We start from the raw sequence: 25,702 nt of genomic DNA, 5'->3' as shown, positions 1-25,702 counted from the left end.
TCACAAGATTGTGACATTAACTGGGACAGAAGGGTTTGAGTAACTTGGTACTCATGGTGTATTAAAATTCGAACTTATACCTAGATCTGACTTCAAGATTGGCTCTCTACTATACTAGGGGCTGGTAAATTAGTCAAAGGGCTAAATCTGGCCTACTACCTATTTCTGTATGGTGTGTGAGTTAAAAATTGTTTTTTACTTCATCAAAAAACTTGTATATACAAGTTTTTTGTACAAAACCAGACTAAGCCAGTTTGCTTATTCCTGTGGAATATACTAAACTGCCTCATATCAAAAGTATATACATATTGGCATAACTATATTAAGAAAATTAATCTTTTTAGATGATGATAGCTGACATTCTTCCGGATATTAAAACATGCAACTGTAGATTTGTATGCAATCTGCTATATTATAGAGAAGTTTGCAAGGGAACAAAACAGATTCCAGGAACTGAATAATATAAAAATTTAAGACATGACAAATTAGAATAGGGAGTCAAATCATTCTTTAATATAGTTAGAAAAATCAGATCATAGCATGAAGAATGAACTTGGAACCCTATTATAATAAATTCCAAGTGCGTCAAAGAGTTAAAACAAAAATGTACATAATACTAGAAAACCAAATAGCAGTTTTATCAACCACAAAGGGGAGAAAAAAAAATGTGGCCTTAAAAGTTGCCAAATAAGGCCTATCACTCTCTTGTAAAATCAAAGATTCTAATGTATCATAAAAATAACCTCATTATCCACTGAATATCAACATTAATGAAGTAAAAAAAAAATGGAAATAAATGCTCAGTAGGTTGTTATGGACATGAATGACTGTCATTTGTATTTGCTATGGCAAATACAATTATCTAACACTATGTATAAGACTTGCAGCTCCACAAGGAGGAGTTATCTAAAACAGTTAAACTAAAATGTATCCCAAAGCAAGCTTTATAGCATCTATCCTCAAATATAAGTTGTTTCTTACCACAAAGCAACAATAAATTTTCATACTGAGAAGCAAAGCCCTGGAGCAACTGTAGGAATTATAGTTTGAACTATTTAAGTCATTAATCCCAATACTCTTCTACAACTACTCTTCCTTTACTTATTAGTGTAGAAGTTTGAAGCAAAAAAGTTATGGAGAAAGAAATGGGATGAATTCAAACTAGGCAAAAGAATAATGGTGAAATCAAATGTCCGTATTAACAATCTATACTGGACTCAATCCAAAGGATGTAATGTAAGACAATAACCAATGAGGACAACAGTGAATTTGCAAGCAGAGGACTCATTTCTCCAGGAGTGATTCTAGCTGTTCCTGCAAGGAACTGAGCTGTTGTTTCTCTCGTTCTTCCTGCTGTTTGAGCTCAACCAAAACAGCCTGAAGACGAGTTTTGAGTGCCAGATTTTCTACTTTGATGATGAGGTCTTCTTGTCGTTTTGCTCTCCCTTGAGTCTCTTGGAGTTTACCTTTCATTATATCAATCTGCTTCTGAATTCCCACGACCATCTGATTTGTTTCCTCATTTTCTTGGCGCTGCTCATCAGATTCGTCAAGCTTGTCTTGTAGTTGCCTCTCTAGGTCTTCTTCAGTGTCAATGATGTTTATATCTTCATCATCATGAGGATCTCTCTCATCTTCTTCTTCACTACTGCTGCTAATATCATTAAATATCTCCCTAAGCTCATCATGTTCTGAGGAGCCCTGCTTATGGCCACTCATTCCTGGAGAGGAAATATCTAGACCTGCTAAGGAAACCTGGTTATCTGCTTCCTTTGTTTCATCTTCTGCAATTACCTCCCACCGGGCACTGACAGCTTCTGCATCTGTACTGAGAAGCCTCTTTACTTCTTTTTCCACATCTGGTGATTCAATGTACTTCTTCTTGGCTGTTTTACGGAACCTTCTCTTTCTGACATTCTTAAGTGGCAGAGTGATACCATGGTTCCAGATGAATTTCCTCTCCCTATCCTTGTCTTTTTTCTTACTTGCTTTTGGGTCAGTAGTGGCAACTGGTTCTTCTGGAGGTGGGTAAAGATCCCCATCCACACTGCACACTAGCATCTGGCAGATATCTGCTGTCTTGTAAAAGGTTTTTTTATCTATGGTTTTCAAGGATTCAGTAATGCAGGGCAGGTCAACTACCTTAGCCGCTAATGGGGCACGGTCTACTCGGACAATTCCATGACGTCCATCTGCATGTAATTCAATGGTTAATTTATCTTTCAGATTGACACTTCCAGACTGTATTGCCCTTCTCACAGTAGAAGCGTGTTCTGGAGGTAGACGTAATATGAACTGACTTTCCAACTCATGGGGAGCATCTTCTTTGTTCTTGCTCATCTTTTGTTTTGTAATTGTCATTTCCTGTTACCCTGCTTCACAATAAATGATTTTCTCATTTGAGATCTAAAAATAAAGGGGGAAAAAAAAAATCATGTAAAACACAGCATATATGAAATTAAAAAAAACACCATAGCTTGAACACATTAGCAAAGCAATCCCTTAAAAAAAAATACTTTTGCTATTAAGGTTCTGCCAGAATAATTCTAATTGAATATATCCTCGTAGAGCTTCTAAAGTATTTATTTCAGGTTTATTTTACATTTTAGTTTTTAGTAAGCAGAAGCAATGAAATTGAAATGCAAATAAGTTTTAAAATTCCTCTTAGAGGGGCAGCTAGGTGGCACAGTGGATAGAACACCAGCCCTGAAGTCAGGAGGACTCAAGTTCAAATATGGTCTCAGACACTTAACACATCCTAGCTATGTGACCATGGGCAAGTCACTTAACCCCAATTGCCTCAGCCAAAAAAATAAAAAAAATTTCTCTTAAGAGTAAATGAATACAAGTTCCCTAACAGAGCAAAACTGTACCTCTTTAGTTTCTGATGTATATTAGGCTTTGGGTTTAGGGCCAATCCACTCCTCTGGCATAGTTAGAAGATGACAAAAGAGGCTACAGAAGAAAAACAAAAAACAATCAACAAAAAACAAACCTCTGTCTAATCTTTTCTACTTAACCCTATGATACAAATCTTTACCACTTACCACAACAATGACTAATACCTCTCAACCCAATCTCTTCCCTTTCCCTAGCTCAGAATTTATGGGAAGAAAGGGATTTGTACAGAATGAGATAGATTATGAAGGATATATACCCTCACAAAGGAGATCAAAGACCCAATGAAGTCCTGAAACATGTGAAGGGAACATGGTAATAAATATTAGACAACATATTTTAGTATATACATTATATTTTTGCATAATGAAATGTAATAAATTTGAAAAGGAAAACAATAATATAGGAAAATTTCTGTAATAAATATTTAACAAATGCTAGTGATCTAAAGTATACTAAACTTCAAATATATATATATATATATATATAAAACCTCATCAATGTGGGTACCCTTTGTACTAATGTAGACTGTAAGCCCTTTTTCATTTAGGGAATGGTCTTTGAGAACTGATATAGTCAAAAACATAGGACTAGCTTTCTGAAAATTAGGTTGGTCCCTGGACAATGTAGAACTGAAGTAGATGCCTTTCCAGCTTGATAACATTTTGCCAGAGCCTGCGTGACACTGACATAACTTTGGCAATGAAGCATCAAATAAGACTTCCCGTACATATAATCTTATGAAAAATACAAATATCTAAAGCAAGCACTGACTTAAAAAATGCATTTACCAACATATAGATTACATTTCATAGGTAAAGCAGCAATAGTAAATAAGGACATTTCAGCAAATCAAAATGCAACACTTACCTCACTCACAATTCAAGGAAAACAAATTACCAAAAAAAAAAAAAAAAAAAAAAAAAAAAAAAAAAAAAAAATATATATATATATATATATATATATATATATATATATATATATATATATATATATATATATATATACTAGCTAGATACCCTGATTTAACAGGATGATTTATAATCTGGATAGACCTAGATTTAAAGTATAAGTTCTAGACTTAACAGTTTTGTGGTGATAATGGACAAGTCACAATCTGGCTAAGCTTCAATATCCTCACCTATAAAGAAATAACATGTTAAGCCCTTTATATACTTAAAGTGTCATGCAAATATCAGCTATGATTAGTATACTAAACCGGCTGGAAAAAAAAAAAATAACCATGATAAAAACTTAGGGTAAGAGTGTGGAAAAATAGTTATCTATGTTCACTGCTGTCTGTAAACGGTTTTTTTTTTTCTGAAGAGCAATTAAATTTGTACATAATTGTGCATGTAAATACAAATTGAAGACTTTATTATCAAGGAAATGACACGTAAAATAATATTTACAAAGATGGTCAGACCTGTGCTACTTATAGAACATATCATTGGAAACAAACCGATTTTCCAATAGAATATGGATAAACAACCCAATGAAAATACAGCATAGCCATCAAAACAATGTGGGTAGATTAAGTTAATATATAAAAAAAATTTATATTAAAAGACAGAGAACCATTTCATCTTTTTCTTTCAAATTTCAGGACCCTGCAGCGTCTGACATATAGGAGATACTGAATTATTAAAGATAAACTAGTATATAATTATTTCGATTGTGTAAACATATATACACATGGTACAAATGATGCTGTTTATCTCTTAGGCACATCACATTAGTACGAGTTCTGGGTCTTGGGGCCAAGTGAAAAAAAAAAAAAAAGACAACAAATGTCTCCTCTAATGTTCTGTTCAAATTTTTTTTAACAGCAAAAGACTGACAAACCTTTAACTTCTGCAGCAGCATCCACACCCTCCCCTCCACACACCTATGTAAAGGCACAGATCCCATCTCAATCACCAACTGTAGTAAATAGCAAACCGGTCAGTTCCAGTAGTCTAAAAAAATTATAATATGCAATAGCCAAGTTGGGGAGTCCAGGTCTTTTGTGCTCTTAACCACTATCCAATACTACCTCCAACCTTCACTTGCTTCTTATTCCATGTCACTTAAAAATACTATCTGGTTGCCATCTTGTCTTTCTGACTAATTTGACATCATTCCCCTCCATATTACAATTTAGTCAAAATGAATTGCAGATTCAGCATTTTCCTCTCTAGATTCTAAGACTTTTCAAAGTCAGAAATGAAATTCGATTAAAAAAAATGCATCAAATTGTAAACTATTTTTGTTTTGTTAACACCTTGTTTCTTTTTCTACTTCCAGTCTACAGGACAGCCTTGAAAATAGGTTTGTTGATAAGCTTTTTCCAGACCAGTCTCATGCATCAATTCTCACTTAAACATTTTATCTCCTTATCGTAATCTCTTTATGGAGACAACATCTACTTTAAAAAAAAAAAAAAAAAAAAGACCGAGGTTCAAATATCAGCTTTGCCAAATAGTCAGCGTTCCCTATGGTAAATAAAACAATCTTTCCGGTGCAGTTTCCTCAGAAAACGAGGAACAATCCTTAACAAGTGCTTAACACGACCCAACACCTCAGGCGAAGAGAAAAAAGACTTAACTCTACCATAGAGATAGCTCCCCCCTCCCGCCCCCCCCGCCCCCGGAGGCAGAGATTACAAGCAGCCGCAACCGCCAACCACAGCACAGCTACCTCAGCTACGCTCAGATGGCGGCAAGATCGAGGCGCACCTCCAACAGCCCAAGAAGCGCGAGAGTTCTGCTGCGGTCACGTGGCATGGAGGCGCCTCTCGGGATCGAGGCTCCCATCCCAACTCCGCCACAAACACTTCACAAGTCTAGTTCCACAGTGCCCTCCCTGGTCCCTGTTTCCACATCTCTAAAATAAGGGCCTTTTTTAAACGATTAGGAAAATCCCTTCTAACTCCCTAAAATAACTAACCTCAACTGAGCAGAGGACGTAAGCATCCGAGCAGAAGACGTACGCAATCCAAACACTACTCCTTAAGCCTCGATCTGAGCGTCTGGGAATCGGAAGTTGGGAGGGAATGAGACTTGATGCTGGCCCCTCCCACTCACGGCCCCTTCCGCTGGCAAACTGGGCGCCCCGCCTCCCTAGCTCGATGTCAGCACGTGACGTGACGCCCTGTCTTAAGGCATCTACCAACGATCAGCATTCTTAGCGGCCCTACGAACGCGAGACTTTCCTCACTGGCGGTGGGTAGCCACTAGGGAACGCCCGATCTCGCGATCCAAAGTGATTTCGCCCAGCAGAGGGGCGAGGCTAGTTTTCACAGGCTGGCCAGACTCAAGCAGCCGATTGGAGAGCCATAGAGCCAGAAGGAAGTGAGGGGGTGGGGATCCCCTATCCCCCCACCCTTTTCCTTCTCCCACTCCCTCATCAGGCCCCGGCCTGGCTGCGAACCCCGGTGAGTCCAGAGCCAGGGCATTCTGCGCCTGCGCTTTCGCCCGCCAACCCGGCGGGCCCCGGGTTCCAGGTTCGAGCTCTCCATGTCTGAGCGTTCCATGGGCCAGCGGCTCGGGCCACGATGACGGATTACAGCGAGGAGCAGCGCAACGAGCTAGAGGCTCTGGAGTCCATCTACCCGGACTCCTTCACAGGTGACTACGATCGGTGGGGGAGGGGGAGGACTGCAGCTTGTTGGTGCCTAGGGTTGGTCCCGGCGCAGCTCCCCGGCCAGCCTGGCACCGCCGAAGCGCCCTCTCCCGTGCGCGCTGCCGGGCCCCGGGGTCCCAGCACGGGGACGCAGAACCTCGGCGCTGCCGCTGGGCGGAGAGCCTGCGCCAGAGTCCTCCCTCCCTCCCACCGGCCGGCCCTCCTCTTCCTCCTCCGCAGTGGTGTCGTAGCGTCCCTAAGCACGGACTGAAAACCGCTCTTACCTGGGCCTCGCTCCTTCTGCGGGCTTGTCCTGGGCCGGGCTTCGTCGCTGGGGCTCCCTGCGTGTCCTCCCCTGGGCGGGCCGGGACCCTGCGCGGGGGTGTGGGAAGTGAGGGGCCTGTAACTAAGTTACTGGCAATTTAGTTTCCATGCTGTAACGAGCAGGGCATGCAGTTTTTTTTAATAACATTTGGCAGTTCTGCTTCTTGTAGCCAGTAGGAATTGACTTAAGATAAGATGGAAGAGGAGTTTGAACTTTCTTACGCTCACAATATATATATATATGTGTGTATATATATTATATGTCTACATAGACACTCGTGTTTGTATATATAAACACACAAATATATGCGTTTATGTAGAAATATAGGAGGGAAATATAGGATATATATACACATGTATATATATGTTTACACATGCATGTGTTTATAAAAATCATCCACAAACTCCAGATTAAGCACTCCTGCTCTTAAATACATATGCATTTCTTGGTTATTTAGATATTTTTTCAGACCATGTGACTCCTTTGGGGGTTTTGTTGGCAAAAGTACTGGAGTGATTTTCCATTTCCTTCTCCAGCTCCTTTTACTGATGAGGAAGCTGAGGCAAACAGATTAAATCACTTGAGCAGGCTCCCAAGCTAAGTATCTCAATCGAACTTTCACTGTGGTCTCTGATTCCATCACTGGCCCTCTATCCACTGTGTCACCATACTCATGCAGTGCTAATATACATATATAAAGTGTGTTACATATGTTATTCATCTGTACAGATACATACAAGGTATCCCAGTTGTAAGCTTTAAGCTACATTATGACTATTGATACACTATATCCTATAACAAATTTGTAATCCTGTTTTGTTTTGTTTTTAATTTTACATTTAGAAGCATTAATCCAAGAAGGGGGCCATATATTTAACTGTCAAAGATGTTCGTGAAACACACAAAATAATTTGTATTGATGTGTCAATCAGTTATTTATTAAATAATTACTATATGTACCAGATGCTGTTCATCACTCTAGGTTAAAAAAAAAAAAAAGAAAAAAGGCAGGAAAAAAGAGTACCTGAGAGCTGAGAATCAGAAGGTGGCAGACATTAAGAAAAAAGATTTTACATTACAGAAAGCCAGACACCAAAGTTGCACCTTTTATTAGCGTGAAAATGGTTACCTGAATGGAACTCAGAAGTAAAAATCAGTAATTCTCTCCTCCGAAGAGACTTAGATGCGTTTTAAGGACTGTGTTCTGAATATTTTGGAGCTCTGATCTGGAGGGAAAAGATTGTTCTGCTGTGTTTCAGTTAAGAACCACAGAGATCTGCATTCCTTAAGGCCTCTGTAGTAACTTGTGATCTTCACCAGTCTCTTTAGTTAAATGGGAAATGAAGAGTGATCCATTCTGCCCTCCTCCCTATTTGGCAAATAAGGAAACTTGAAACTTAGAGGTTAAATAACTGGCACATGGTTGAACTGTAGTATCAGATTTAGAGTTAGACCTTAAAAGACCATCTAATCCAACCCCTCCCTCCTCAACCCCTTTTTTCCCCTAATACCTACCTCTCAGGATTATTGTGAAGAACAGGTCAGATAATTTTAATTTAAAAATGCTTATCACTTAAATATGTCATTTTAAATGACATAAAAATGTTAGTTATCATTACTTGTATAACCTGCCATTTACTATCTGAGTGACCTTTGGCAAATCAACTAATTTCAATTTTTTTAATTAGAAAGTGAGGGGGTTGTATTTATATGGCCTTCTAGGTCCTTTTCAGCTCCTAATCTATGGTGCTATAAGATTGTGTAAATCTTTTAATCTCTGGGAGGCAGTGTCTTCATTGTCTGGTTGAGAAGGTAGAAGGGAAGGGCCACTGACAAAATCATAGGTGGGATATAAATTTAATCACGTTAGCTTCCCCGACCTATGCCTTACCTGAGTTCACTGAGGAGAACTTGGGTGAAATCCTGGTGCAATTGACTGGATCTGAAGACCAGAGTTCTAATACTATCTCTGCTGTTTACTGTCTGCGTGCCTGTGTGATTATTTGCTCTCTGATTCTCAATTTCCTGGTTTTTAAAGTGAGTGGGTTGGAGTAGGTGATTTAGAAGAGCCCTTTCCAGCTATAAATCCTATAATCCATGTCTCCCTGCTCCCAGCCTTGTATTCTTTCCCAAACACTAATCTTAAGTAGAGAGCCTTCTTAAATTCATACTTTGAAAATGAGCAGGACCAGGAGATCATTATATACTTCAACAACAATACTATATGATGATCAATTCTGATGGACGTGGCCATCTTCAACAATAAGATGAACCAAATCAGTTCCAATAGGGCAGTAATGAACTGAACCAGCTACACCCAGCAAAAGAACTCTGGGAGATGACTATGAACCATTACACAGAATTCTCAATCTCTCTAATTTTGTCTGCCTGCATTTTGGATTTCCTTCACAGGCTAATGGTACACTATTTCAAAGTCCAATTCTTTTTGTACAGCAAAACAACTGTTTGGACATGTATACATATATTGTATTTAATTTATACTTTAACGTATTTAACATGTATTGGTCAACCTGCCATCTGTGGGGGGGAGGGGAAAAATTAGAACAAAAGGTTTGGCAATTGTCAATGTTGTAAAATTACCCATGCATATATCTGGTAAATAAAAACTTAAAAAAAATTCATACTTTGTAAAATAACCCTTGATAATTGGGACTGAAAGTCTTGGAATCTTTAACAGAGAATGTCCTCTAGACTTTCAATTCTGAAGCAGTGTAGCTTGAGCTGTGAGAATATTCAGAGATAGTAAAATTGAAAAGTGGATTTACCTTCTCAGCATATATCCTATGTTTGAACCACATCCCATTATCTCTAGCTTATGTTGTCACTATGTTTGAATTTTCTTTTTTGGGGGGGGGTGAAACAAAATCACAAACTTGGACAGCTGTTGATTATGTTCTAAAACAAAGTGAGATGAATTGAGCACTTTGTAACTAAGTATTAAGATGAGCTCCATATGTCAATCAGCATAAAGAAAACAGGATTTGCCATTCTTTCTCTGAGAAAAAAGGTTGTGATTAATTTGATAGTATCTCATAAATAGCTATCTATAGGGACTGTATTTTAAGCACTTTGTGATCTTTTAGTAGGCAGATTTTAGTAGTAGATTTGGAAAGGTTCTGTTTTGTAAAAAATCTGTTTAAATTAACTAGTTGTCGTTGAATTTATAAAGGGTAATTCACAAAACTGACATTTGCAAGTGTTGGACAATATCACCTTAGTCCATCTGTTTTTAGTCACTATTAGCATTCATAAATTAATTATAATCCATGGTAATTTAAAGTTTTGGATTCTAGTTTCTAACCTTCTCTCCTCTCTGAGATAGTAAGCAGATAGGGTTAGACATATGCAATTATGTAAAATATTTCCATATTAGTCATTTTGTATAACAAGATTCAAATTTTAAAAAATGAAAGAAAGTGAAAAATAGCATGTTTCAGTCTGTAGTCAATCAATGAATCATTTGTTTTTTGGAGGTAGATAGTATGCTTCATCATTAGTCCTTTGTGACTATCATTGTATTGCTGAGAGTAGCTAAGTCATTCACAATTCTTCATTAAACAACATTGCTGGTACTGTGTAGCATATTCTCCTGGTTCTATTCACTTCATTATGCATCGGGTCATGTAAGACTTTCCAGGTTTTTCGGTAATGCTTATTTCTTATATCAAGAATATTCCATTACAATCATATGTCATATTTTGTTTAGCCATTCCCCAACTGATGGGCCTCCCTTTGATTTTCAATTCTTAGTCTACCCAAAAAGCTGCTATAAATATTTTCATACATATAGGTCCTTCTCCGTTTTTTATCTTTGGTTCTAAGTTCTTCCCTTATCCATAAATCTGACAGATAAATTATTCCATGGTTTCTGATTGGCTTATGGTATCACCCTTTATGTGTAAATCACAACCCCTTTTGACTTTATCTTGGTTTACATTGTTCGTTTTTAGTTTTTGTTATATGTTGATCTCTACTTAGTTTTTGCCATACTATTTTCCACTTTTCCCAGCAGTTTTAGTCCGATAAATGAATTTTTGTTTAAAAAAAAAAAAAAAACAACAACAACAACTTGGATCTTTGGGTTTATAATATACTACATTACCATAATCATTTGCTATAATATAATTTATACCTAATCTAGTCCGTTGATCTACTACTTGATTTCTTAGCCAGTATTAGATTGTTTTGATAATTATCACCTAATAATACAATTTAAGATCTGGCATGACTGTATCACCTTCTCTTATAATATTTTTCTAATTGATTCCTTTGATAACCTTGAGCTTTCAAAGTAATCAAGGTAATTCATTGATTTACATTTTCTTTACTTTATGGTTCCTCTAAAGGACTGCTTTGGCTATATCCCGTAAATTTTGTTGTCTTTTTCTTTTTCTTTCTTTCTTTTTTCCCCTTGAGGCAATTGGGGTTGAGTGACTTGCCCACTAGGAAGTGTTAAGTGTTGGAATTCAGATTTGAACTCAAATCTTCCTAGTTATCATTTTCTTTAATGAAATTTTTCAGTGTTTCTGTGATTTGTTCTTTGGCCCATTTGTTTTTTAGGATTGTTACTTAATGGCCAAATAATTTTTAATCTTTTTATATTATCCATTATTGAATGTAATTTTTATTGCATTATGATCTAAAAAGTGTTTACTATTTCTGCTATTTTACATTTGTTTGTGCGGTTTTTATGTCCTAATACATGGTCAGTTTTTGTGTAGGTACTATCCATTGCTGAGAAAAAGGTATATGCCTTTGAATTCCATTTCGTTTTCTTCAGAACTCTGTCTTAGTCTAACTTTTCTGAATGTTACTCCTCTCCTTAACTTTCTTGTTTATTTTATGGTTAGATTTATCCAGTTCTGAAAGGAAAAATTATCCTCCTGTAACTCATTCAACTTCAGAAATTTATATACTATACTATTTAGTGTATCTATGTTCAGGATTGCTAGGACTTCATTGTCTTTAGTACCTTTTAGCTAAATATAGTTTCCTTCTATCTCTTTTAATTCATTCTGTGCTTGATTTTGCTTTATGTGAAGTCATGATTGCTACTTTTTTTTTTTTTTTTTTTTTTTTTTTTTTGCTTCATTTGAAGCATAATAGATTCTCCTCCAGTCTCTTACCTTTCACCTGTGTGTGTATATATCTGCTTCAAATTTAATCCATCCTGCTATCTGCTTCTGTTTTATGGGTGAGTTCATCCCATTCATATTTATAGTTATAATAACTGTTTCTCCTTCTGTGCTATTTTTTTGCTTGTTACACTTCTCCTTGGCCCCACAGGTGTTTTACTTTTATTAGTCCCCCTTACCTCTTCTACTTCCCCAAACTCTTTTTACTTTATAAGGTAAGAGATTTATATACCCAACTGAGGTTATATTCCCTCTTTGAGAGGAAATTTGATGAGAATAAAGTGTAAGCTTTTCCTGCCCTCTATCTTCCACTCCATTATAATAGCTCTTTTGTACCTTTTTTATATATAGAATAATTTACTCCATTCAATCTCTCCCTCCCCCTTCTCAGTGCAGTTTTCTTTCTCACCCTTTTGTTTTGGGGGGTATCCCATCAAAATCAACTTGATCCACACCTTCTATCTACATATACTCCTTCTGATTGTTCTTATACTATAGTTGTTGAGAGTTAAGAAATATTACCTTTATATATATAAATATAAAGTTTAATTTTATTGAATTTCTTGTTTTCTCTTTCTTGTGTCTTTTACCTTTTGTTTCTCTTCAGTCTTGTATGTGGAGGTCTTTTTTTTTTTTTGTTGTTCTTTTTTTTGTTGTTGTTGTTGTTGTTGTTGTTATTCAGCTCTGGTTTTTTTAATTTAAAATGCTTAAAAGTCCTCTGCTTTGTTAAATGCCTTTCCCCCCCTCTTCCCCTTGCCCCCCAATATATTCAGTTTTGCTGGGTAGGTAACTCTTGGTTATAATCCTAACTCCTTTCCCTTTCAGAATGTCATTCATAATGTGGAAGCTGTCAGATTCTGTGTAGTTCTGACTGTAGCTCCACAATATTTGGACAGTTTCCTTTCTGCCTACTTGCAATATTCTCTTGATCTCTGAACTCTGTAATTTGGTTATGATGTTTCTGGGAGTTTTTATTTTGGGATCTTTTTTGGGTGGTGATTAGTGGATTCTTTCAATTTCTATTTTACCCTTTGGTTCTAATATATCAGGGAAATTTTCTTTGATAATTTCTTAACAAATATTGTCCAGGATTTTTTTTTTTTCCAATTGTAGCTTTCAGATAGTCTAATAATTCTTATAGTATCTCTCCTGTATCTCTTTTCTAGGTCACTTGTTTTTCCAATAGGAAATTTTACGTTTTCTTCTAGATTTTTTTTTCCACTTTTTTGATTTGATTTTATCATATCTTGATCATCGTGTCATTATTACCACTTGTTCAATTCTGATTTTTAAAGAATTTAAGCTCTTTTAGAAATTTTATGACTAAATTACATTTTTTTATTTATTTAGTTTTAATTCTTAGCCTCATTTTTAACTAGCCTTAATCACTGAGTGGGTGTCAAGTCAAACCTAAGACTTGTTAAAGATCCTAACCTAAAAAGTCAAGTCTCTCACTGCATCCAGGGCCATCTCTAGGCAGCCTGATCTCTAATTTGGCACTGTACTCAGATAACTGGAGGAGTAAGTGAGGCTGGTAACTTTGTATAGCCTTTCCTCACTTAAATTCACTTCACTTGCAAATTATATCATTACTTCCCTGATATCATGGTCCTTTTGTCTCTTGGTGCCTTTTTAACACTTGACAGGAGATATCTTAGAGGTTTTATGTTACAATTCCAAAAATGCATTTTAAATTCATTTTTAAAGACTACAGTCACAGGAAGACAACAAGTTCTAGCCAGCAAGAGATGTTCTATCTGATATTAGAGACATGTAGTGTACACAAATAAATTCAAAGCAAAATAGTATGATGGGAAGGCAGAAAGATTACTTTCAGCTGGGGAGAAATGAAGTGTAAACCAGAGGAAAGCTTCATGGGGGGAAATGGCATTTGAGTTGGTTTGAGATGTTTAAAAAAAAAAAAAGTGTTTTTAAAGGTCACCATCAGGATAGAGATTACTATAAATGGAGAAGATGACCTGTGTAAAGTATGGAGGTAAGAGTGATAGGCGAGATTAAAGACTGATGCCAGCTACTCAATGTATTGATCTTGAAGTCTTCTTAAAAAACAAAAATATTGAATACAAACTCCCTGGTCTTTTGTGGTGTTCTCAGGTGTTACTATTGTAGCATTAGTATTGTTCCCCTCTTGATAGAAGGGGTTTGTTCAGCTTTTAGGTCATTGGCTTTAACTTTTGATTCCTTGAGGAACTCCCATAGTTTAGGATCTTTGACAACATCAGATAGAAATTCGAACATACACTGAGATTTGGTTTTCTCATTTTTGTGGGTTTTATTCTTAAATTTAAAGTTATTATTTTTCATTTATTTACATTTTCATAATATATAATTATTTTACTCCAAATTTCCTGGGAGTTGCAGCCTCTTGGATAGGCTGTGTACCAGCTATGTCAATCTTTTTAATGTTGCAGTTGGTCATAGAGTTTGCTACAGAGACATTTTCTGCTAAAAACTCAATGTTTTCCATGGTAGTGTTGATAATAGGAATGGGGAGGGTACTATGGAAAAGGGTTTTGTGATTCGTCTCGTGTTTAGCAAATATATCTTCCTCAGTTAGGAGGATTAACCTATCAGGTGTAACATTTAATGTTTATATTAATAGATCTCTAGGTGCTAAATCAATACAGAAATTTCTTATTCATGAACAAGTGGTTTCTGATTAATAAGGATGTATTTTGATCCATGTCAGTGATTGTAGAACATCATTTAGAGAAATACAGGATTATAAACAATCACAAAATCTGCATTATTGTAGGGTATTCAAAAGAGGAAAATGTTCATCTTGAGGATTTATTCTTTAATATGTCTTTTGCTTATATTTTATTTCAGTATTATCAGAAAATCCAACTAGTTTTACTATTACTGTGACATCTGAAGCGGGAGAAAATGATGAAAGTAAGTATATAGCTCTTCTTTTGATTTCCCCAAAATTCTTATTCACGAATTTGATGTATTTTAAGGTGAGGGTAATGATTGAGGGTTAAGTAATCACTTTTTGCAGTAAGAATACTCTTACCAAATTGTTAGACTTTTTAAATTTTATGTGTATGTAGCAAGGAAAGGCAGTGGAAAAAACAGAAAACTTAAGAGTCAGAAGCACTGCATTCTTGTCATGACTTTTTTTGCCAGTGCTTATATCACTTTTCTGAGCAGAGGCTTCTTCTGTATAATGATGACCTGAATGATTATGATCTCTAAAATTCCTTTTCTATTTTTTATTTTCCCTCAATTATATTTAAAGAACAATGTTTAACTTTTTTTTTTTTTTTTTTTTTTTTATGTCTTGAGTTTCAAATGCTATCCCTCTTATCCTCCTTTTCCCTATAAGGTTCCTTTTCAAAAAGAGGATCTCAGCATTTGTTTTTAAATATTGGATATCGTTTGTGAGCATTCATTGTCTAAATATTAGCTTATCAGAGAATTAGAGAAGATAATCAGTAAGAGATATGTTTTCTACATAAAGCTTCCATCTTCAAACAGCCCATTCATCGGGAGATGATTTAATACTTTAACAAGACTGGGAATTTTGGCACTACATGAAAGAAATGAATATTGCTTCTGGGTTTCTTGGTAATATTAATTATTTCTTGGTGTTGGGGTTGCTGTGCTAAGCAATTTTCAGAAGGCTAAGTGTTATAACAATAGCATTTTTTTCCTTTGAAGTATTGTTTTGGTTTAAACACTGATATAATCAGGTAACATATATGTAGTGGATAAAGATGTAATCTTAAGGCCAGAAACATCCAGATCCCAGTCCTGCCTTCCTGGGTAAATGAATTGACCTTTCATTTGCTAAGGCAACATCCTATAAATTGGAAAGGAGGTGCTAATAATCTTTATTAATAGAAAGACTTTCTTAGGGACTTTGTTCTATTATTGAAATCACAGATCTAGTTCCATTTAATAACAGAAAAAAGAAATGAAAGGATAGACTATAGCATTGAAAAAGAAAAGTTTGGCAAGAGATTTTTGAATAGTATATCTTCAGCAATATTAAAGAAAGGAGCTACCTGGACCACACCTGAGCCCCTTGTGAGGTTGGACACCTTGTCCTGTTCTACACTTTTCATGTTTGCCAAATTTTCTAGTTTTGATTTGGCTTTCCACTTGAGAGCTTTTTTAAGTTATTAAATTGACTTTCTGGTCTTAGTTACTTTCATGAATTTTCCCAATCTTATTATCCATGCTAACTGAATTCCATATCAGTAGAGCTGTGCCTTGGAGAATAGGAAGGCAAATTAAATACTGAGATAAACTAATTATTGGTAAATTAAATATGGAGGCCTTTTCTGATAACCCCATTGTTCACAATAGTGGCTTTTAGTCTTTAAAGATGGAGACCCAAGAAAAAGAGGGAGATTTGGTAAGGAAGAATGTGAAAATGGTGGCAGACTTTAGTTTTTTTTTTTTTTTTTCTTCATTTTACATGGAAAATAAAAGGGTCTCTTCCAGTTTTAAATTCTGATGCTATATTTAGAGTTGTCCAACTCTAAGAAAAACTTGATATCAGGATAGAAAAAATCTGTTAACTTGCTATCATTTCTTTTTTCTACCAAAAGTACATTGTTGCTGTTTGATCCCTTTTTATACATATCCTTCACAATTCAGACAGATCATAAGATAATAGAATTAGAGCTAGAAAGGAACTTTAAGGTTATCTAATTGAAGGTAGCTTTTTTTCTTTGACAACATTTATTTTTGTAAGATTTTGAGTTTTTTTCCCTTGCCTCCCTCCTTTCTGAGACAGCAAGCAATCTGATATAGGTTACATAAAATTTCCATATTTGTCATGTTGTGAAAGAAAAATCAAAATAAAAGGGAAAAATTATGAGAAAGAAAAAACAAACCCTCTTCCCTCTCTCTCCCTCAAAAAGTGAAACTAGTATGTTTCTATTTGCATTCAGTTCTTTTTTCTGGATGCAGATGACATTTTCCATACCAAGTTTATTGGAATTGTCTTGGATCATTATGTTGCTGAGAAAAACTAAATGTATCATGATTGATCATCACATAATCTTGCTGTTACTGTGTACATGTTCTGGTTCTGCTATTTCACTCAGCATCAGTTCATTTAAGTTCAAACTTTTCAGAAATCAATCTACTCATCATTTCTTATAGAACAATGTACATTCAAAAACCATAACTTATTCAGCCATTCCCTAACTGATAGGTATCCACACAGTTTCCAGTTCCTTGCCCCAGCAAAAAGGGCTGCTACAAACATTTTTGCACATATGGATGCTTTCCCCTCTTTTATGATCTCTTTGGTATACAGACCCAGCATTTAGCCCAGGGCTCTTAAACTTTTTCCATTTGCAACCCCTTTTTGCCTAACAAATACCAACTCTGGGTTTACATATCAAATGTTTACTAAATCATAAAGAAATTTATTTTAAAACAGTGGCTTATGACTCACAGATTAAGAAGTTTTGATCTAGTTCAGTCCCCTCATTTTACAGATGAAGAAATTATGACTCCGAAAAGTTAAGTAATATGTCTAGGATCACTCATATAGTGTCAGAGACGCATTTGAACCCAGGTCTTCCCAAATTCCAAGTTCAGCATTCATTCACTGCACACATACCCCCTACATGATATGTTTGTTTTTTATAAACAGTGTAGTACTACTACTACTACTACTACTATATAAAGAATTGGATTCTTTGTTTGTTTGTTGTTGTTTTTAATTCAGATTACAACTTTGTCAGAAAACAAGTTATTTTTGTCTATTATTTACCAAATAGCACACTTTGAACAGTTCGATTTTGGGGAGGGGAACATCTGCAGTTCATTCTATTAATTTTAAAAGTGTCTGTGGTCTAAGAGTATGTGTGTATATGTGTATAAGGAGAGGCTAAAGAATATAATATTTTTGCCATATTACATTAGGAAGATAACCACTTTTAGCAAACTAAGCAGATAATTTAAGTTACTTTTTGTCCAATTTTACTTTTTTCTTGTTAAATAATAAATGTATTTGAATCTTTATGTAATTTTAATGTGAAATGCTTATAGAACAAAAAATATAAATGTAATTATAAAAAAGATACATACAACTAGTGTGAAATATGTTAAAACTTTCTTTTAGATCTACATAATAACTTAAAATATTAGTTTATGTAGCTTCTTCTCGTTTGGTCATGGGGACTGACAAGAAAAAAGGCTTTTTAGGTTTTAGATCAATTTCTGAATATATAAGAAATTTCTATAAATAGTGAAAACAGCCTTCCAATGTGTAGAAAAGATACTGTTGTTAAAAACACACTATATTATTATTTTAGTGATTCACTGATAAGACTTTCTTTTTTAAAAAAAACCTTATCAAGAATATATACTGGGGGGGAGGGGCAGCTAGCTGGTGAAATGGATAGAGCACCAGCCCTGAATTCAGGAGGACCCAAGTTCAAATCTGATCTCAGGCACTTAACACTTCCTAGCTGTGTGACCCTGGGCAAGTCACTTAACCCCAGCCTCAAAAAAAAAAAAAAAAAGAATATACACTAGGGCCTGAAATATGTAGTCTCTATGTAGGTAGGAATGGTTATTGATTGCTTAAAATAACCAGGTTTTTTTTTTAAATCATTTATTTAAAATAATAATAATCTTACAGGTATTGGAAAGAAAATGAACCAGGGGAAATAAATCTTTTATTTTTAAGGAGTAATTTATTGGTATGCTTCCAGTTTTGCTGTTGTTGTTGCTTGCTGTTCCATAAGCAAACATTATGTTCCAGTAAAAGACAGCTTCTTCACCCAAAATATAGCCTTGTTTTATTCCACATGAAAAGCTATTATGGGTTGAACTGATGATTCAACAAATATGTTAGAAATAACATGCTTTAAATTTTTAAGATAATTAACATGATGCTTTCCTTTTGTTTCTTAGCTGTCCAGACAACCCTTAAGTTTACTTATGGAGAAAAATATCCAGATGAAATGCCTCGTTATGAAATATTCTCCCAGGAAAATCTAGAAGATAATGATGTTTCAGATATATTAAAATTATTAGAGTTACAAGTAAGGAAAAAGATTTTTTTTGTTATTTTCTTGCCATCTTTTCATTGGTTTGAAATGTTAAGCATTTCATTTGTATATGTATGAGCATTGTCCAACTCTCAAAGCTTTCTAACAACCCTGAAACTCTTTGTGCATAGAGCTAAAAGCTAGAACGTGTTTTAGTTCCAATTCTGCCAATAATATACTCTCTCCCTGTATTTGTGTGTGTGTGTGTATTAAAAAAAAAAAAAAGAGCATATAATCTTCAGTTTGCAAATGACTTTTATTTTAAGAAGCAAATCTACTTACCTTTGGGACTCCCAGTGCTGTAAAATCAGTTGTGAAAGAACATGGAACCTTTTGAAATTATTTAGATTAAAAAATGGAAGAAAAGAGTACAAAAAGCCAAGAATAATTTAGAAGGACTACTTAGAACACTCTCTGTATCAAGCTACGTGTCTCCCTCTTATCCTCACCAATGTATACTTTATTACATTTCTGAAATTTCACCAATTTTATTGAGGTTGAGAAATGGACTCTTTTAAAAATATACATGATTGGTCTACCTGGCATCTAGGGAAGGGGGATGAGGGGTAAGGAGGGGAAAAGTTGGAACAGAAAGTTTTTCAAGGGTCAATGCTGAAAAATTACCCATGCACACATCTTGTAAATAAAAAGCTATAATAAAAATATATATGTATACATGATGAGGTAGTTAGATGGCCCAGTAGATAGAGCACTAGTTCTAAAGTCTGTAGGTACTTAATACTTCCTAACTATGTGACTCTGGGCAAGTCACTTAACCCCAAATTGCTTCAGGGAGGAAAAAATGTATATGATGTGGATTAAGGTTCTCTTCATTCACTCTGCATTGTGATTTAATTTGGTCACTTGCTCCAAAGGAATGGGAGTTTGGGTAGGGAGAAAAAGAGGAGAAATGTAAATTTGGAATTTGGAGCATTTAGAGGAAGATAGGCCAAATAGAGTTGAGGTTCTGCAGTAAGAAAACATGAAAATACTAATAACCCAGAGAGAAAATTGCAGAAAAGAGTTGGAAAAGATCAGTTTAATCTGTTTTAAAACCTCTCAGGGCCTAAGAAAATAGGGGTGGGAACATTCACCTTTTTTTTTTTTTTTTTTTTTTTTTTGTAGTATATTGGCTCTTGTCTAGGAACCTGCAATTCAGGGTAATCCCAGTAAATTATGGATTAGCTACATAATAGTAAAAAAAAAAATTGAATCTTAGTCTGGAAATTTGACCACTTTTATTACCATTGTTTCTATGAGAAAATTCTATGGTGACATTTATCAATATTTATTCTATTAGCTTGACCACTGTCAGCTCGATTATCTAAAGTCTAAAGGCCTAAGCCAGAAACCTTCCATTCCAATCTCTCCAGATAGCAACAACCAATTAGATGCCCCTCCCTTCCCCGCCACCATGCTCTCTTACTTGTGATGTAATCTCTTGTAACAAAATCTATAAAAGCTGAGTATATTCACTGATTCTTTGACCCTCCTGCTATGAGTACTTTCACTTCCCTTATCTCATAGCTGGACTGCCCGCCTCTCATGAGAAGCTATAATAAACAATATGCTTTCTACAAATCCCACATAGCCTTAATCTCTCTTTAGTCTCTAATCTCACATTTCCAATTGTCTGTTAGACATCTTAAATTAAATGTCTGCTAGATGTCTTCATCTTAACTTTTCTAAATTTGAATTCATTATCTTTGCCCTCAATCTCTCCTTTCTTCCTAAATTTCCTATTACCAAAGGGCACCATCATCTTCCCAGTCTTGTCAGCTCACAATTTAGATGCTATCCTTAAATCTTCAGTCTCTCATTTCTCTCATCCCCAATATTAGTTGATCTCCTCTGACACTTTTAACACCTTGGTGTGATATCCCTTGCACCTTGATGAAAGCCTTCACTACTTCATACTTAGATTTTGCAATAGTTATCTGGTTGGTTTCCCCACAAGTCTGTACTCACTCCTGTCCATCTTTCACTCTGCTACCAAATTTATCTTTTTAAAGCTTCAATCTGACTATATCACCTCTTTCTTTTCATTAAACTAAAGTAGGCTCACTTGCCTCCAGAACTGAGTATCAAATTGTATGTTTTACTTTTAAAGCCTCTTATAACCTGGTTCTTTCTATCTTTCTAATCTTCTTAGCTCTTATACTTTTCCCACATACTCTGTGATCCCATGAACCCTATTCTCCATGCTGCTTTTTTTTTTCTTTTTTTTTATTAATTTTTATAATTATAACATTTTTTTGACAGTACATATGCATAGGTAATTTTTTTTTTTTTACAACATTATCCCTTGTACTCCCTTCTGTTCCGAGTTTTTCCCCTCCTTCCCTCCACCCCTTCCCCTAGATGGCAAGCATTCCCATACATATTAAATATCTTATAGTATATCCTAGGTACAATATGTATGTGCAGAACCGCATTTTGTTGTTGTTGTTGTTGTTGTTGTTGCTGTTGCTGTTGCAAAGGAAGGATTGTATTTGCAAGGTAAAAATAATCTGGGAAGAGAAACAAAACAAAAACAATGCTCTCAGTTTACACTCATTTCCCAGTGTTCCTTTTCTGGGTGTAGCTAATTCTGTCCATCATTGATCAATTGGAATTGGATTCATGCTGCTTTTTTATACACAGTATACCATCTCCTGACTTTGTATTTTCACTTGTTCATCCTTGTGTCTATATTATTTGTCTTTTTCATAGCTCCTTTCTGGCTTCTTTGGCTGTTTCCTTTAATAACTAATTGGCATACTGATTATTGACCCTGGAGGAAGTCTTTTAGCCTTGCGTGTAATATAAACAGTTCATAATAACAGGATATTTGGATGAGTTTTCTTGAATACTTTTGAAAATGTTGCCTTTCCTTGGCCTTGTAGGCAGAAGAAAATCTTGGCATGGTAATGATCTTCACTTTAGTATCAGCTGTTCAAGAAAAACTAAATGAAATTGTAGATCAAATCAAAACTAGAAGAGAAGAAGAAAAGAAGCAGAAAGAAAAAGAAGCAGAAGAAGCAGAAAGGGTATGGAAAACACTCAGGGTTTATTTTCTGTGAAGTGGATTTTTATTTTCTAAATTGGTATTTTTATTGCTTGGTGAATTATAACAAAAATGATGCCCCTTTTCCTTTAATAATTGGAATAGTAGGGAGGTCTGACTAGGATGGGATTAAAATTCAAGTATTGTGCCACAACATCTGAATGCTTACAAATACAAATGTATTATCAGAGTCAGCTTAAATATATTTCATATAAATAAAATCCTTGTAGAAGCCCCATAAACTGTTGGGTGAATATTGAAAATAATTTTTACGATCTATAAAAACATTTGTTTCTTAGCATTATCTGTTAATATAATATGGATTAAGTAATTATTTTAAAAGATGAAAGAATCATTTTTGGTTAGTGATTAGTTGATAGACAAGCAGAATTTTAAACATATTACTGGAATTGATTGAAATATGTTCATTTAGCCTCCCTGTTCTAGTTACTAGTTAATAGCTTCAGTATCTAGAAATTTGGGGAATTGAGGTTAATCTTTGCTTTAGAACTATAGACTCACTTTTCTGGCCCTTCTATATCTGTTTTTGTTTTCTAAGCAATGTTTCCATGGCACTCCTGTAACAATTGAGAATTTCTTAAGTTGGAAGGCCAAGTTTGATGCAGAGCTCTTAGAAATTAAAAGGAAAAGAATGAAGGAAGAAGAACAAGCTGGAAAAAATAAATTAAGTGGTATGACTGTTTTCTTTCTCTTGGGACATCATGTTCATGTCCAGCAAGAAAAACGTTTGGGGAAAAAATAATTTTAAGGGGGAAAAATATTTTGTATTACCAAAAAATGATAGTACCTTTTAAGTTACATAATAAACTTACATTCTCACTAATTTTATGAATCTTTGTGGGAAAGGAAGTTGGGAGATTGCAGGCAGTATTTTACAGATGGGAAAATGTTTATTATAGTTGGTATTTATAAGCTTTTTAGTGCCAGAATCAAAACTGCATTATCCTTTTCTGTAAAGCTTATCACATCCCTTTTTTGTCATACCTTGTCATACCTTGTTATAATTTAAAGAACTCTTGACTTAGAAAGAACCTGGATATAAATTCTGGACTTGCCACTTAATATCCGTGGGATTTTGAATAATTCATTTCTGTGGCCCTCAGTTTTCACATAAGCAAAATGACAGAATTAAATCGGATTATCTCAAAATAGGATACATTTCTTAGGATGACCTGGCTTTACTTATGAATTTGGACACTCATATTAGGTCACAGATTTAGGACTGGAAGGGATCTTTAACGCTCATTTTACAGATGAGGAACAGAGATCTAGGTAAATTAAGTGACTTGTGTAATAGAGGTGTACAAATAATAAATTGCAAAGCTGAGATTTAAGCCCAGGTCCTTTGACTCCAAATCCTGAACACTTTCAATTGTATGATACTGTTTTGTAAATCTAGACATGTCAGTTCAGTTCCCTGAACCTCAGTTTCTACTTCTGTAAAATGGGAGAGTGTGTATGGGTTAGCACTCACCTAATAGAAGTGTTATATATGTCAAATAAGATAATGAATATAAAGTGATAGGTGTGATATATAAATATGTGAATATAAAGTGATAAAATGCCTATAATGACTTCAGCTCTTCAGACCTATTTCCTCATTTCTAAAAAATAAAATGAGGAACTATATGTCTCTGAAGTTTCTTCCAGCTCAGTGTATTTCTCCTTGTTTCATTATCATTAGAAGGAGTTTAGGCTTTTGAGTTTTGAGTTTTGTTTCTTTGTTTTTGGAGATTTGGGGCCTTAGGAGCAAAATGAAGAAAACTATTTGTCTCTAATGAAATTATTCTAATTTCTCTCAGGAAAACAGCTATTTGAAACAGACCACAATCTTGACACATCTGACATCCAGTTTCTGGAAGAAGGTATGTCAGTTATGACTTTAGAGCTGTAATATGTGAAAACTTGGTAGCTTGTGTTTTCTTTTCCAATACATTGAAAGTGAATTTCATCCCAGTATAGAAAGACATCAGGAATTTATAAAAAGCATTCTTTACTGTTGAAAATATTTGTCAGCTTTATGCACTTGAATTTAACAATTATATTGAAGTTTATTACTAATTAAAAATTATTCTGTATATGAATAAAATATGAGCAAGGATACTGTCAGTTTCTAAGTTAAGAAAAAATAAAGGTATTAAAAAATCCAGCAACAGCATCACTCTAGCCTTTTGCAAATTATACCCAACACTATTTTTTTTTTTTTTCTCAATTGTTCTACATAAATCCATGTAATTTCTAAGTGCTCTGGTGGCCTTGGGAGAAATCTCCAAGTTATTTCCAACACTGATCTTTTTTTTTCTCTATCCAGAACTGTTCCCCCTTTTACTACTTCTCCTTGCATTAATTTCCCTTTCTGAATTAAATTGAGTCAAACATGATGAAGTGATTTGCACAGCATGTGATTTTAACTCGGGTCTTCCTGACTCTAGGCCTGGTGAGGCACACTATCTACTGCATCACTAAACATAGGACATAGGAACTGAAAAATGACAGCTGCTTAAGGAGCTTATAACTTTTGTTTGTTCCCTGGATGGACCAGTTAACTTGACTTTATTCTTTGAGTCTCAGGCTGCACCCTGAGCTGTGGTTAGCCAGCTCTCTAGTGCATCAAGTCAGATGTGATTGACCAACAACAGTGACAGTGCTATGCCTATTTCTAATACAAAAACTCATTTTTGCTATCATCTGAATCAAAAGTTGTGGGTTTTGAATAATATTTGATCATTTATATTTCCAAGAAGAAATCTAGAGGTTCTTTTTTAATTATTTTAATGAGTTGCAAATGTCTTGTGCCTTTTGTTCTTGAGGAAATTAAAAAACAAAAACAAAAAACGGGCTTTTCTTTTCTTTATAGCTGGTAACAGTGTGGAAGTAGATGAATCTTTGTTCCAAGAAATGGATGACTTGGAGCTGGACGATGAAGAAGATGATCCTGATTTTAATCCAGTTGATTTAGAGAGTGACTAAAGATTAGACTGACAAATGAACTGATGGTATCAGAAGTGTGCGAGTCCCCATCCTTGTATCTCCGCTTGCAGAGAAGCTGGAATGCCACAGCATCTGTGGCTTTGCTGAGCGTGTGTTGGTTTCCTTTTCTTTTTTCTAAGAAAAAAATAATTTTAATTTTTCAGGAGAATATTCTTCTGATGACTTTCATCATTGTGCTTAATAAATTGACTTGAAAATTTCAACTGTAAAGTATCCTGTGCATTTTGATAAGCAAAAAGGAAAGCCTGCCTGGGCTCAATGTGACTTTATGGATGTCCTAAATATGGGGGTTCCGTGCAGCATTCCTGAGAGGCGTCTCAGGGTTATGTTTGATGTGACTATATCCTATAGAATAGAGAGTACAAAAGTAGGGCATAGGGAGTCAGGATCAGAATTTGAATTGTGGCTTTTCTGCTTCATACTGCTAGCTGTTCTAGGCCTTAGTTTCCTTTTCTCTAAAGTGAAGGGTGTGAATTAGGTGACCTTTAAGGTTCCTTTATTAACAATATTCTAAGTGTCTGATAATCAGAAAATGAGATTACTTTTATTCCTATACTTTAGTTAACAATTTGTCCTACAAATATTATATCTCAAATTGAATGGCTTTTTCACTGATTTG

At 35.1% G+C, this 25,702-nt stretch overlaps 2 protein-coding genes across 8 annotated transcripts; one reads left to right on the top strand and one right to left on the bottom strand.

Annotated features, from left to right (window-relative positions):
* Positions 1–491: 491 nt before the first annotated feature.
* TAF7 (TATA-box binding protein associated factor 7) lies at positions 492–6,826 on the bottom strand. Of its 5 annotated transcripts, none has more exons than XM_074310034.1 (3): positions 6,786–6,826; positions 2,874–2,955; positions 492–2,406 (listed from the first exon to the last, which is right to left on the bottom strand). In XM_074310034.1, exon 3 carries the CDS (start codon positions 2,359–2,361, stop codon positions 1,285–1,287), a length of 1,077 nt encoding a protein of 358 aa, XP_074166135.1. In that variant the 5' UTR covers positions 2,362–2,406; positions 2,874–2,955; positions 6,786–6,826; the 3' UTR covers positions 492–1,284. The 5 variants fall into 5 exon arrangements, with proteins under 5 accessions (XP_074166135.1, XP_074166132.1, XP_074166134.1 ...); XM_074310031.1 differs by lacking the exon at positions 6,786–6,826 and adding an exon at positions 5,827–6,145; XM_074310033.1 differs by lacking the exon at positions 6,786–6,826 and adding an exon at positions 5,578–5,902.
* Positions 6,018–25,286, top strand: RWDD1 (RWD domain containing 1). Of its 3 annotated transcripts, none has more exons than XM_074310038.1 (7): positions 6,018–6,101; positions 14,833–14,898; positions 18,889–19,019; positions 21,911–22,054; positions 22,631–22,763; positions 23,895–23,957; positions 24,950–25,286. In XM_074310038.1, the coding sequence occupies exons 3-7, from the start codon at positions 18,939–18,941 to the stop codon at positions 25,060–25,062; spliced, it is 534 nt and encodes a 177-aa protein (XP_074166139.1). In that variant the 5' UTR covers positions 6,018–6,101; positions 14,833–14,898; positions 18,889–18,938; the 3' UTR covers positions 25,063–25,286. The 3 variants fall into 3 exon arrangements, with proteins under 3 accessions (XP_074166139.1, XP_074166138.1, XP_074166137.1); XM_074310037.1 differs by lacking the exon at positions 6,018–6,101 and adding an exon at positions 6,192–6,313; XM_074310036.1 differs by lacking the exon at positions 6,018–6,101 and adding an exon at positions 6,203–6,506.
* Positions 25,287–25,702: the final 416 nt, after the last annotated feature.

The sequence above is a fragment of the Sminthopsis crassicaudata genome, chromosome 4 (assembly GCF_048593235.1).
Source record: "Sminthopsis crassicaudata isolate SCR6 chromosome 4, ASM4859323v1, whole genome shotgun sequence".
Lineage (NCBI taxonomy): Eukaryota > Metazoa > Chordata > Mammalia > Dasyuromorphia > Dasyuridae > Sminthopsis > Sminthopsis crassicaudata.
This window is presented reverse-complemented; position numbering and strand designations above follow the sequence as displayed.

Bases quoted from the DNA above. Each gene is read 5' to 3' on its own strand.
- RWDD1 (XM_074310036.1), top strand. From the start codon at position 6,434: ATGACGGATTACAGCGAGGAGCAGCGCAACGAGCTAGAGGCTCTGGAG. The intron at 6,507-14,832 runs GTGACTACGATC...ATTTTATTTCAG, and splicing joins CTACCCGGACTCCTTCACAG to TATTATCAGAAAATCCAACT. The intron at 14,899-18,888 runs GTAAGTATATAG...TTTGTTTCTTAG, and splicing joins AGCGGGAGAAAATGATGAAA to CTGTCCAGACAACCCTTAAG.
- TAF7 (XM_074310034.1), bottom strand. From the start codon at position 2,361: ATGACAATTACAAAACAAAAGATGAGCAAGAACAAAGAAGATGCTCCC.